This window comes from Ascaphus truei, chromosome 13 (assembly GCF_040206685.1).
Source record: "Ascaphus truei isolate aAscTru1 chromosome 13, aAscTru1.hap1, whole genome shotgun sequence".
Taxonomy (NCBI): Eukaryota; Metazoa; Chordata; class Amphibia; order Anura; family Ascaphidae; genus Ascaphus; species Ascaphus truei.
This window is the reverse complement of record NC_134495.1, coordinates 6,857,282-6,872,967: the sequence shown is the minus strand read 5'-3', so window position 1 is coordinate 6,872,967 and position 15,686 is coordinate 6,857,282. Positions and strand designations below refer to the sequence as shown.

General features: G+C 45.9%; 1 protein-coding gene across 1 annotated transcript in view; it reads left to right on the top strand.

Annotated features, from left to right (window-relative positions):
• CAMKK2 (calcium/calmodulin dependent protein kinase kinase 2) overlaps positions 1 to 15,686 on the top strand; it is a 92,394-nt gene that overhangs the window by 57,656 nt on the left and 19,052 nt on the right. Inside the window, 5 exon segments of the mRNA XM_075568222.1 lie at positions 1,214 to 1,302; positions 1,867 to 2,066; positions 3,435 to 3,488; positions 11,247 to 11,320; positions 14,423 to 14,510. Coding sequence (XP_075424337.1) covers positions 1,214 to 1,302; positions 1,867 to 2,066; positions 3,435 to 3,488; positions 11,247 to 11,320; positions 14,423 to 14,510 — 505 coding nt within the window.

Here is a 15,686-nt window from a genome sequence, read left to right as displayed (position 1 = left end):
TGTTACTGGGGAGAGCTGGTCAGTTTGGGTGGGTGTGTTACTGGGGAGAGCTGGTCAGTGTGGGTGAGTGGTGGTCAGTGTGGGGGTGCTGGTCAGTATGGGTGGGTGTGTTAGTGGGGAGTGCTGGTCAGTGTGTGTGTGTGTGTGTGTGATGAGTAAGTGCTGGAGTGTGTGTGTGTGTGTGTTTCTGGTCCTAATTATATTTACAGCTTCTCTGACCCTGCAGCATCACAATATCACAATAACTGCGCTTCCTGTCACTAGGTTTGTAACTGAAAAAAATAAGGTTATAAATGGGATTTCTAGTGATTAGTAAAACTGTCCCCGCGCGGCACACAGACGCTCCTCGGCGGGACGTAAATAAATACGACTCTGTGTGTTTAATCGCTGATACTATGTTACCATGGCAACATCACACCGCTATGGAGCCAATCTGCGCTTATGATGTATTCCGTTTAACCCCTGCACTGCCCTTCTACAAACATTGTTGCATTTTTCACTTTCACTGAATTGAAGTTATAAAAATACAAGTGCTAAAAAGTACAATGTGCAGCAATAATTGGCGTCAATAACGGGCGCGATTTAAAAGGTGGGGCAGCGCAAAAAAGTAGGAACATATAGGGGGAAAACAAGATTTAAAAAATAGGAAAAAGGTTTCTACAATTGATCATATTCCCTACATTAATATTGTTAGATGCGTTTATTGTTCCTTGTGACCTTTTCATACACCCAGGGCTCAGTGTAAAGCTTCTCCGGTATTATATTATGGACGCTGCACCTGTGTCGTGTTTAATACAATATCTCTGGTTACTGGAGTCCGGAAGGATTGACCTTTCCCCCATATGTGACAGCAGTGGCCAATGTGTCACTGGGGGGTTTATTGTTTGCTTCCTCCGGATCAGTAATACTGCAAATACAAATATAGGACAGGTATCAGTTGTCTAAATTTAACATAGGTTCAACTCGATGGACATAATCATAATAATAATATTATTATTATTGTCATTGTTTAATTGAAAAGTGCCAACATATTCCACAGTGCGGTACAATGGGGGTACAGAGACACGTCAATTTTTGAACCTCATCTAATATATCTATATCATTCTTATTCTGCATTCCTATACAGAGAGATGACTGTATTGGCAGCATTGAGTTTAGAGTGACTATATATGGCTATATGCGCTATAGGTGATGTTTCCTGTGTGTGTTGCAGGCCAGTGGTGGAAATCCCGGCAGCCAAACCTTTAACCGAGGATCAGGCCCGCTTCTACTTTCAGGACCTGATTAAAGGGATTGAATACTGTAAGTCCATAATATTCGCCGGCTCGCGGCAGCGCTCGCCTCTTGGGACTCGGGACTCCCTCGCAATAATGCCGCGCTCTTTTTCTTGCGAAGCACTCGCAGTGTCCACAGCACTATATACAGTCGCTGCCCCGCAGAGCTTACCATCTAATTTGTTGAGACCTGGGGTTGGAACCTGGTTTCCCCTGTGTCAGTCTTTCAGCGCAAGTCCGTGACCAGGCCGCAATAAACTAATTACAGCGACGGGATTAATCATTTTTATTCGTATGTTTAATAGTTTATTGTAATATCTGTGTATCTTGACGCATTTTTACGTTCTTTGCCTAATCTCTTTTGTGATCAGACTATTTGTAACGCGTTGTAGGAACGGGCAAATTGATCCAATTTTGTTGCCAAAAAGATAAAACAATAAATCTGGAATAAGTGAAGACGTAACCGTCCCTCTGGTATCACAGGGGTTAAAACCCTGGAACACCGGGCGTATGCTGTCCTAGATCAAGCCGAGGGCGCCGCTAAACATTGTCCAGCGGCTTGACCGTCCACCGTGCTGTTTCTAACCCGCAGTGCATTACCAGAAGATTATACACCGTGACATCAAGCCATCCAACCTGCTCGTTGGGGAGGACGGTCACATTAAAATAGCCGACTTCGGGGTCAGTAACCAGTTTGAAGGTACCGACGCGTTTCTCACCAACACGGTGGGAACTCCGGCTTTCATGGCCCCGGAGACGCTCTCGGAGACCCGCAAGATATTTTCTGGAAAGGTAACAAACCTGCTTTTTGTTTTTTCATTTCTCGCTAGGAATAAGACGCTGCATTAACCCCTTGTTGGAACAATGGTTGCATTCTGATGTGGGGGATCCGTGGGGTGGAGGGAGCTCTGGGGCCACCGTCCTGGGCCTGGCCTCTGAGAGGGGCCATCTGGCCCCTGACCCGGAAGTTGGGTCCCGACCAGAAGTAGGTTGCGATTTCTGGGACTGTTCGAGTGTCAGGGGGCCCGTCCTCTGCCGTGCCCATGGGAGGAACAGGTGGTGCACCCTTCCCCTGCTCCACAGGGTTCCCGGCACCCCCTACCTCTCGCTCAATAACCACACTCCGCCCCGCTCATTAACTTGGGGCTCTGGGTTACCTTTGTCTCCCGGGCACCATACAAGCTGGGGGTGTGCTAGGAAGTACCTTTTGCTGTCTATTAATCAGCATTTGCACGGAGCCCAGGGGGTGTTGGCGTGAGATTTCAGGAAGTAAACACGGCGCAAATTCTAATGCAACGTATCAGATGTTCTCTGTCTGAGCAAAACGCCATCAAATCTCACATCGCATCGACCTTCAATCGGAGTCACTTGGAAAACTTATATCGCTACGTTGTTACATCGTGTGAGCAAAGAATGGGGAAACATTGCAACCCGTTTTTCCGTTTGTCTGACGCGCTGATCAAAACCCGCTTCTGTAAAGCGGCAGTCCAAAAATGTCATTTTTTCCCCCTTTAATATGTGCATTGATACAATCCACACAATAAGTAATTAGCTAAGTTGCCGATCGATCTGTTCTCCTGTGATCGATCGGCGAAGATTCGACTCGGGGGTCACTAAATGGCTGTCAGTGCAGCAGAAGAGGACCAAAGATGCAAAGTTCTGTGGGGAAGATCATGTGACCAGGCAGTCACTAGATACAATTGGTGCACAGCTAGAGAGAGGGCGAGGCTCAAAAAGGGGTGTGCCAGAGCCTGTTTCAGAAGAGGAAGGTGATGTGACTTTGTAAATAGTTGCTATAGAAACAAAAAATGCTTTTATATTGTAATACATTAAAAATGTCATTCAGAGTTGTTTAAAAAAAATGCTATAAGTATTTTCTCATAGTACTGAACAGATTTATAAAAAAATAAACAAACCTCGCATGTAGGATATTGCTTGGTCTGCAGATTTAATTTTTATTCCTGCTGCAGACCGAGCAATATCCAAAATAAATCGGTTCTGTGCTGTGAGAATTCTCACGTAAGCGGTGAGTGCGCAGGAAGCGCAGGGACGTTACCATAGCAACCGTATCCTCTGATATACTGACTGTTTTTATGGCAGACGGACCGTGTTTATTTACTGTTTCACTTCATTAACTCCGTCTTATTTTCCTTTTTTAAGGCTCTGGATGTTTGGGCGATGGGGGTCACCTTGTACGGTTTTGTGTTTGGTCAGGTAATCGTCTTCTCCATACATCTATAAACAAAGCGTGTGTGTGTGTGTGTCTGTCTGTATATGTGTGTGTGTGTGTGTCTGTCTGTATATGTGTGTGTGTGTGTGAATAGTAGGGGTGTGCAAAGTTTCTTGCATGGGCCCCCTGTCTCCTCTCCCCTCCGGCTCGCGCCCCCCCATCCTGCACAACTCCGGCGTTAAATGACGTCGCGGGGTCATGTACGTGATGGCACGTGACCCATATGACGCCGGGTTACCATGGAGACGCGTCGTTGGAAGGCCAGGTGAGTACAGTTACAGAGGCCTCGCACGATCCCCGGCATTTATTTTAAATGTCTTCGAGGAAGCGCGGGGCCTCTGTACTTACCTGGCCTTCCAACGACGCGTCCCCCTGGTAACCCGGCGTCAAATGACGTAGCGGGGGTCATGTGACGTCACATTGGCACTCCCCCCATGAAAATCTTGCGCCTCGCACTTTGCGCACCCCTGGTGTATAGTATAGATACATGTATGTTAGCGTCTCTGGTCAGGGGGCAGCAGAGCAGTGCATTCTGGGCTCTCGTGCAGTAAAAGGTTTTTTATCCTCTTTCCTTTCTGTTCTGACTCGTCTGGTTTGAAAGCAGCCAGGCGCTTTCTGCTGTGCCTGCATCAACTAACACACAGTATATATCGTACGTTATGATGTCACATATCAGATATATAGCCCACCAGGTATAACACCAGCGGCTGATTTGCCACACAGACAAACATCTCTCTCTCCCTCTCCCTCTCTCCCTTTTCAAGGATGGGAAGAGACAGAGATGGAGAGACAGGAAGGGGGAGAGGGGTACCATGAGGAGACTGGGGATAATGAGGAGGGAATGGAGAGCAGTTTGCATATGGGGCAGGAGGGAGTGCAAAGAGAGGGGAGTAGAGACACCAAGATGATGAGGAGGAGAAGACCGATGAGATGAGGAGGGGTGTAGTGTGCACAGAGACACAGTGAAGCAGGGAGTGCAACGAGAAGGTAGGTGAGTGCACAGAGGAGCCGGGCACGATGCAGGAGAGAGTAATGTGGGGACGAGAGACAGCGCAGCGTTACAGGGCGGGGTGAAAACAGGCGCGTGTTTCATTAATATCCTTTCAGATCTGCGAGATCGGCGTATGTGACCCCGCGTACAGCTAGTATATACATAGACTGATGGATATGTATGTGACCCCGCGTACAGCTAGTATATACATAGACTGATATGTGACCCCGCGTACAGCTAGTATATACATAGACTGATGGATATGTATGTGACCCCGCGTACAGCTAGTATATACATAGACTGATGGATATGTATGTGACCCCGCGTACAGCTAGTATATACATAGACTGATATGTGACCCCGCGTACAGCTAGTATATACATAGACTGATGGATATGTGACCCCGCGTACAGCTAGTATATACATAGACTGATGGATATGTGACCCCGCGTACAGCTAGTATATACATAGACTGATGGATATGTGACCCCGCGTACAGCTAGTATATACATAGACTGATGGATATGTGACCCCCCGTACAGCTAGTATATACATAGACTGATGGATATGTGACCCCGCGTACAGCTAGTATATACATAGACTGATGGATATGTGACCCCGCGTACAGCTAGTATATACATAGACTGATGGATATGTGACCCCGCGTACAGCTAGTATATACATAGACTGATGGATATGTGACCCCCCGTACAGCTAGTATATACATAGACTGATGGATATGTGACCCCGCGTACAGCTAGTATATACATAGACTGATGGATATGTGACCCCGCGTACAGCTAGTATATACATAGACTGATGGATATGTGACCCCGCGTACAGCTAGTATATACATAGACTGATGGATATGTGACCCCCCGTACAGCTAGTATATACATAGACTGATGGGTATGTGACACCGCGTACAGCTAGTATATACATAGACTGATGGATATGTGGCACCGCGTACAGCTAGTATATACATAGACTGATATGTGACCCCGCGTACAGCTAGTATATACATAGACTGATGGATATGTGACACCGCGTACAGCTAGTATATACATAGACTGATGGGTATGTGACACCGCGTACAGCTAGTATATACATAGACTGATATGTGACCCCGCGTACAGCTAGTATATACATAGACTGATGTATATGTGACACCGCGTACAGCTAGTATATACATAGACTGATGGATATGTGACCCCGCGTACAGCTAGTATATACATAGACTGATGGGTAGGTATGTGACCCCGCATACAGCTAGTATATACATAGACTGATGGATATGTGACCCCGCGTACAGCTAGTATATACATAGACTGATGGATATGTGACCCCGCGTACAGCTAGTATATATATAGACTGATGGATATGTGACACCGCGTACAGCTAGTATATACATAGACTGATGGATATGTGGCACCGCGTACATCTAGTATATACATAGACTGATGGATATGTGACCCCGCGTACAGCTAGTATATATATAGACTGATGGGTATGTGACACCGCGTACAGCTAGTATATATATAGACTGATGGGTATGTGACACCGCGTACAGCTAGTATATACATAGACTGATGGATATGTGACACCGCGTACAGCTAGTATATACATAGACTGATGGGTAGGTATGTGACCCAGCGTACAGCTAGTATATACATAGACTGATGGATATGTGACCCCCCGTACAGCTAGTATATACATAGACTGATGGGTATGTGACACCGCGTACAGCTAGTATATACATAGACTGATGGGTATGTGGCACCGCGTACAGCTAGTATATACATAGACTGATGGGTAGGTATGTGACCCCGCGTACAGCTAGTATATACATAGACTGATGGATATGTGACCCCGCGTACAGCTAGTATATACATAGACTGATGGATATGTGACCCCGCGTACAGCTAGTATATACATAGACTGATGGGTATGTGACACCGCGTACAGCTAGTATATACATAGACTGATGGGTATGTGACCCCACGTACAGCTAGTATATACATAGACTGATGGGTAGGTATGTGACCCCGCGTACAGCTAGTATATACATAGACTGATGGATATGTGACCCCGCGTACAGCTAGTATATACATAGACTGATGGGTATGTGACACCGCGTACAGCTAGTATATACATAGACTGATGGGTATGTGACACCGCGTACAGCTAGTATATACATAGACTGATATGTGACCCCGCGTACAGCTAGTATATACATAGACTGATGGATATGTGACACCACGTACAGCTAGTATATACATAGACTGATGGGTATGTGATACCGCGTACAGCTAGTATATACATAGACTGATATGTGACCCCGCGTACAGCTAGTATATACATAGACTGATGTATATGTGACACCGCGTACAGCTAGTATATACATAGACTGATATGTGACCCCGCGTACAGCTAGTATATACATAGACTGATGGATATGTGACCCCGCGTACAGCTAGTATATACATAGACTGATGGGTAGGTATGTGACCCCGCGTACAGCTAGTATATACATAGACTGATGGATATGTGACCCCGCGTACAGCTAGTATATACATAGACTGATGGATATGTGACCCCGCATACAGCTAGTATATATATAGACTGATGGATATGTGACACCGCGTACAGCTAGTATATACATAGACTGATGGATATGTGGCACCGCGTACATCTAGTATATACATAGACTGATGGATATGTGACCCCGCGTACAGCTAGTATATACATAGACTGATGGATATGTGACCCCGCGTACAGCTAGTATATATATAGACTGATGGGTATGTGACACCGCGTACAGCTAGTATATATATATAGACTGATGGATATGTGACACCGCGTACAGCTAGTATATATATAGACTGATGGATATGTGACACCGCGTACAGCTAGTATATACATAGACTGATATGTGACCCCGCGTACAGCTAGTATATACATAGACTGATGGATATGTGACACCACGTACAGCTAGTATATACATAGACTGATGGGTATGTGATACCGCGTACAGCTAGTATATACATAGACTGATATGTGACCCCGCGTACAGCTAGTATATACATAGACTGATGTATATGTGACCCCGCGTACAGCTAGTATATACATAGACTGATGGGTAGGTATGTGACCCCGCGTACAGCTAGTATATACATAGACTGATGGATATGTGACCCCGCGTACAGCTAGTATATACATAGACTGATGGATATGTGACACCGCGTACAGCTAGTATATACATAGACTGATGGATATGTGACACCGCATACAGCTAGTATATACATAGACTGATGGATATGTGACCCCGCGTACAGCTAGTATATACATAGACTGATGGATATGTGACCCCGCGTACAGCTAGTATATATATAGACTGATGGGTATGTGACACCGCGTACAGCTAGTATATACATAGACTGATGGATATGTGACACCGCGTACAGCTAGTATATACATAGACTGATGGGTAGGTATGTGACCCCGCGTACAGCTAGTATATACATAGACTGATGGATATGTGACCCCGCGTACAGCTAGTATATACATAGACTGATGGATATGTGACCCCGCGTACAGCTAGTATATATATAGACTGATGGATATGTGACACCGCGTACAGCTGGTATATACATAGACTGATGGGTAGGTATGTGACCCCACGTACAGCTAGTATATACATAAACTGATGGGTAGGTATGTGACCCCGCGTACAGCTAGTATATATATAGACTGATGGATATGTGATCCTGCGTACAGCTAGTATATATATAGACTGATGGATATGTGACACCGCGTACAGCTAGTATATACATAGACTGATGGATATGTGACCCCGCGTACAGCTAGTATATACATAGACTGATGGATATGTGACACCGCGTACAGCTAGTATATATATAGACTGATGGATATGTGACACCGTGTACAGCTAGTATATACATAGACTGATGGATATGTGGCACCGCGTACAGCTAGTATATACATAGACTGATGGATATGTGACACCGCGTACAGCTAGTATATACATAGACTGATGGATATGTGACCCCGCGTACAGCTAGTATATATATAGACTGATGGATATGTGACACCGTGTACAGCTAGTATATACATAGACTGATGGATATGTGACACCGCGTACAGCTAGTATATACATAGACTGATGGATATGTGACCCCGCGTACAGCTAGTATATACATAGACTGATGGATATGTGACACCGCGTACAGCTAGTATATATATAGACTGATGGATATGTGACACCGTGTACAGCTAGTATATACATAGACTGATGGATATGTGGCACCGCGTACAGCTAGTATATACATAGACTGATGGATATGTGACCCCGCGTACAGCTAGTATATATATAGACTGATGGATATGTGACCCCGCGTACAGCTAGTATATACATAGACTGATGGATATGTGACCCCGCGTACAGCTAGTATATATATAGACTGATGGATATGTGACACCGTGTACAGCTAGTATATACATAGACTGATGGATATGTGACACCGCGTACAGCTAGTATATATATAGACTGATGGATATGTGACACCGTGTACAGCTAGTATATACATAGACTGATGGATATGTGACACCGCGTACAGCTAGTATATACATAGACTGATGGATATGTGACACCGCGTACAGCTAGTATATATATAGACTGATGGATATGTGACACCGTGTACAGCTAGTATATACATAGACTGATGGATATGTGACACCGCGTACAGCTAGTATATATATAGACTGATGGATATGTGACACCGTGTACAGCTAGTATATACATAGACTGATGGATATGTGACCCCGCGTACAGCTAGTATATACATAGACTGATGGATATGTGACACCGCGTACAGCTAGTATATACATAGACTGATGGATATGTGACCCCGCGTACAGCTAGTATATACATAGACTGATGGATATGTGACACCGCGTACAGCTAGTATATATATAGACTGATGGATATGTGACACCGTGTACAGCTAGTATATACATAGACTGATGGATATGTGACACCGCGTACAGCTAGTATATACATAGACTGATGGATATGTGACCCCGCGTACAGCTAGTATATACATAGACGGATGGATATGTGACACCGCGTACAGCTAGTATATATATAGACTGATGGATATGTGACACCGTGTACAGCTAGTATATACATAGACTGATGGATATGTGGCACCGCGTACAGCTAGTATATACATAGACTGATGGATATGTGACCCCGCGTACAGCTAGTATATATATAGACTGATGGATATGTGACCCCGCGTACAGCTAGTATATACATAGACTGATGGATATGTGACCCCGCGTACAGCTAGTATATATATAGACTGATGGATATGTGACACCGTGTACAGCTAGTATATACATAGACTGATGGATATGTGACACCGCGTACAGCTAGTATATATATAGACTGATGGATATGTGACACCGTGTACAGCTAGTATATACATAGACTGATGGATATGTGACACCGCGTACAGCTAGTATATACATAGACTGATGGATATGTGACACCGCGTACAGCTAGTATATATATAGACTGATGGATATGTGACACCGTGTACAGCTAGTATATACATAGACTGATGGATATGTGACCCCGCGTACAGCTAGTATATACATAGACTGATGGATATGTGACCCCGCGTACAGCTAGTATATATATAGACTGATTGATATGTGACCCCGCGTACAGCTAGTATATACATAGACTGATGGATATGTGACCCCACGTACAGCTAGTATATACATAGACTGATGTATATGTGACCCCGCGTACAGCTAGTATATACATAGACTGATGGATATGTGACACCGCGTACAGCTAGTATATACATAGACTGATGGATATGTGACACCGCGTACAGCTAGTATATACATAGACTGATGGATATGTGACACCGCGTACAGCTAGTATATACATAGACTGATGGGTAGGTATGTGACCCCGCGTACAGCTAGTATATACATAGACTGATGGGTATGTGACCCCGCGTACAGCTAGTATATACATAGACTGATGGGTAGGTATGTGACACCGCGTGCAGCTAGTATATACATAGACTGATGGGTAGGTATGTGACACCGCGTACAGCTAGTATATACATAGACTGATATGTGACCCCGCGTACAGCTAGTATATACATAGACTGATGTATATGTGACACCGCGTACAGCTAGTATATACATAGACTGATGGGTATGTGACCCCGCGTACAGCTAGTATATACATAGACTGATGGGTAGGTATGTGACCCCGCGTGCAGCTAGTATATACATAGCCTGATGGGTAGGTATGTGACCCCGCGTGCAGCTAGTATATACATAGCCTGATGGGTAGGTATGTGACCCCGCGTGCAGCTAGTATATACATAGCCTGATGGGTAGGTATGTGACCCCGCGTACAGCTAGTATATACATAGCCTGATGGGTAGGTGTGTGACCCCGCGTGCAGCTAGTATATACATAGCCTGATGGGTAGGTATGTGACCCCGCGTGCAGCTAGTATATACATAGACTGATGGGTATGTATGTGACCCCGCGTGCAGCTAGTATATACATAGCCTGATGGGTATGTATGTGACCCCGCGTGCAGCTAGTATATACATAGACTGATGGGTAGGTATGTGTGGATATAGAGAGGGAGACGCCTTTTCACGGATTTTGCCTCTTTTCTTGTATCTCGCTGCAGTGCCCTTTTATGGATGAGACGGTTTTAACCCTTCACGGCAAAATAAAGACGCAGCCGGTGGAGTTTCCGGACCAGTAAGTCCCACTTGTGTTGAACTGGGAAGTCAGCCATGTATGGCAATGTTACCAGCAGTTAAGGGGTTACTACGAGTTTTGCCTCTGTGGCCCAGATCCCCAAAGATCCGTTAACTGGGTGTTAATAACGGGACGGTATCACCATAACGCGCGTTATTTTCCCGGAGGTTAACGCATATCCACAAAGTTAATTAGATGCCAAATGTACGTCCGTGTCTCCTTGGCATCGGGTTAGCGCCATGTTAATTTGGCGCTGCCACGAATTCGCTTCAAATAACCGGGCTCGCGGTGTGTGTTATACAAAGAGAAGGGAGTCCTATTTTATTCATCCGCGCGCCTCCATTGGCACGAGGTATTTGTTCCGGCGGCGCACACCATAACCGCGGCCTTATAGTTAACGCGGTTTGTGTTACAGTAAGACACGGGAGTCCTATTTCACAAGAGTCCCGTGATTTTTATACCTCCCCAAACACCTTTATACCACACGTGGAGACACCTTTATACCACACGTGGAGACACCTTTATACCACACGTGGAGACACCTTTATACCACACGTGGAGACACCTTTATACCACACGTGGAGACACCTTTATACCACACGTGGAGACACCTTTATACCACACGTGGAGACACCTTTATACAACACGTGGAGACACCTTTATACAACACGTGGAGACACCTTTATACAACACGTGGAGACACCTTTATACCACACGTGGAGACACCTTTATACAACCCGTGGAGACACCTTTATACCACACGTGGAGACACCTTTATACAACACGTGGAGACACCTTTATACCACACGTGGAGACACCTTTATACCACACGTGGAGACACCTTTATACAACACGTGGAGACACCTTTATACCACACGTGGAGACACCTTTATACCACACGTGGAGACACCTTTACACCACACGTGGAGACACCTTTATACCACACGTGGAGACACCTTTATACAAACGTGGAGACACCTTTATACCACACGTGGAGACACCTTTATACCACACGTGGAGACACCTTTATACAACACGTGGAGACACCTTTATACCACACGTGGAGACACCTTTATACCACACGTGGAGACACCTTTATACCACACGTGGAGACACCTTTATACCACACGTGGAGACACCTTTATACAACACGTGGAGACACCTTTATACCACACGTGGAGACACCTTTATACCACACGTGGAGACACCTTTACACCACACGTGGAGACACCTTTATACCACACGTGGAGACACCTTTATACAAACGTGGAGACACCTTTATACCACACGTGGAGACACCTTTATACCACACGTGGAGACACCTTTATACAACACGTGGAGACACCTTTATACCACACGTGGAGACACCTTTATACCACACGTGGAGACACCTTTATACCACACGTGGAGACACCTTTATACCACACGTGGAGACACCTTTATACCACAAGTGGAGACACCTTTACACCACACGTGGAGACACCTTTACACCACACGGGGAGACACCTTTATACCACACGTGGAGACGACACCTTTATACCACACGTGGAGACGACACCTTTATACCACACGTGGAGACGACACCTTTATACCACACTTGGAGACACCTTTATACAACACGTGGAGACACCTGTACACACAAGGGAGCACACCTGAGACCTGGGTAATATGTTTAATTTGGATATTCAAATTGGTAAAATTAGCATATTTCTCAGGTGTGTTCCTATTTGTGTACAGGTGTCTCCACGTGTGGTATAAAGGTGTCTCCACGTGTTGTATAAAGGTGTCTCCACGTGTAGTATAAAGGTGTCTCCACGTGTGGTATAAAGGTGTCTCCACGTGTTGTATAAAGGTGTCTCCACGTGTGGTATAAAGGTGTCTCCACGTGTGGTATAAAGGTGTCTCCACGTGTGGTATAAAGGTGTCTCCACGTGTGGTATAAATGTGTCTCCACGTGTGGTATAAAGGTGTCTCCACGTGTGGTATAAAGGTGTCTCCACGTGTGGTATAAAGGTGTCTCCACGTGTTGTATAAAGGTGTCTCCACGTGTGGTATAAAGGTGTCTCCACGTGTGGTATAAAGGTGTCTCCACGTGTGGTATAAAGGTGTCTCCACGTGTGGCATAAAGGTGTCTCCACGTGTTGTATAAAGGTGTCTCCACGTGTGGTATGAAGGTGTCTCCACGTGTGGCATAAAGGTGTCTCCACGTGTGGTATGAAGGTGTCTCCACGTGTGGCATAAAGGTGTCTCCACATGTGGTATAAAGGTGTCTCCACGTGTGGTATAAAGGTGTCTCCACGTGTGGTATAAAGGTGTCTCCACGTGTGGTATAAAGGTGTCTCCACGTGTGGTATAAAGGTGTCTCCACGTGTGGCATAAAGGTGTTTGGGGAGGTATAAAAATCACGGGACTCTAGTTAAATAGGACTCCCGTGTCTTACTGTAACACAAACCGCGTTAACTATAAGGCCGCGGTTATGGTGTGCGCTGCCGGAACAAATACCTCATGTCAATAGAGGCGCACATAGTGTGCGCAATCGCGTGGAAGCGCGTCGGCACGACCGTGTTTTGGAAAGACAAAATATTGTGTCTTTCCAAGCGATGGCCGCGTGACATCCGCGTCACGGGAAGCGGTTCAGCCAATGAGGGCGAACCGCTCAAGTGACGTCACGGCCACGCCGCCCCATCGCCAGAACATCTCTGAAGAGCACAGTTCACAGATCGCGCCTGCGGCAGGTGCACGCGCTCTGTGGCACGCACGGTAAACGTAGCCTAACAGACCTCCTGCGGACAGGCGTTGTCCGTGGGAACAACGCTTCGTCATCTCACGCGCACTAACGGCCGTTGTACTTCGAGCGAAGCCCTTTCCGGACGAAAATGTGATTTATCCAGACACAGACGAGCTTTCAAGACGCCTGTAAATGCTCAATGAGTGTTACCTTAGGTTTATACCTCGTTAAGTCCAGAACACATCTCTGTGGATATCGGCCTGCGTGAGGCGAGGTCCCCCAAATGCCGTTGCCGTGTCCGCTGAACGCCTGGGAGGTTTTGGGGTACGGTGGGGGTTTAGCAACTGGTTTATTTTCATGCGGTTGTTTTGCAGGCCGGCCATTTCTGAGGAGCTGAAGGACTTAATTCTGCGTATGCTAGATAAGAACCCAGAATCTAGAACCTCGGTGCCGGAGATCAAGGTAAGCAGAATGTGCACATCGATATTTTGTGTGTACAGAAGTGCGGGGATCCGTGTGATCCCAGATCAACCAGGATTCTTAACCAGAAAGAAAGGATGAGTCTTAACGCATCAATATGAGTCTTAACGCATCAATCTCTGTTAAAACCCAGTTTTGGGTGAGTTACACCGGGGGGTGGAAGAGGGAACCACTTCATTTCTATCTCCAGAGACACAGCTTTGGGGGAACTTCTTAGGTTTTTGGGTACCTGCGGTCATCCAATAGGAAGCCTCAATGTCCTAATAGTCTGCAGTTTGGCGGTCATTATCTTTCACCGCGGGATGGGAGGAGAAAACTGGCAAATAAAGTGTAAGAGTCTTGGGAGCCGGGGAGTTTCCGGAGCCGGGGAGTTTCCGGAGCCGGGAGGGGAGAGAGCGTAGAACCCACCGGCTCAAATCCTATTAGAATAAAATGAAACATGACCGCCACGCCCCAGCATACCCTAAATCCGCAGTTACCCCCTGGTCTTTACCACAATGGGAACAAGGCCGCCCCAGGAGCTGAATGACGCCATTTTTCGGTTCGTGGGATAGTTGCCGCTTACAGTCGTGCCGGTACTTTTACGGATGATGTTGCTGTTCCTATTGGCCAGCGTAACGCTGGAGATTCAAAGCACCATTTTGTTTCCCCAGAATACCTTCGTCTGTGATTATCGGAGGAACCCAGGAGGTTCCAGAGCCGAAAATAGCTTGGTTCAGCTGTAGGGACCCACTGATACCCAACCTGGTTTTAGGGGTGGGAGGAGGTTCCAAAATAAAGATCCCTTCCCTAGGGCTGAAGGTGCATTTAATAGCACAGTGTAGTAACGCTGGGCCTGAAATCCAAAACGCTTCAAACACCCAATCCACTCAATCCCATCCCACTTCTGGCTCCTGATTCATTCATCTCTGTGATACATCAACAAGGATTGGCAGCGCCCCAATGATTAGATGAACTCGCGTTAAAGCAGCAAAACACGGGAAGTCTTATGGGGTTTTTTTTTTTTTTCAAATAAATTAGTTCTGTAGTATTGGGTAATAGTGACTGTTTTTAAGTTTATTTATTTTTATTCCATTTTTAATGAGTTTTAAAGCATCCTTTTGATTTATGCAGCAGGTTTTAGCTCACCTCTCCAGCAGTGCAAGATCTTTGTAACAC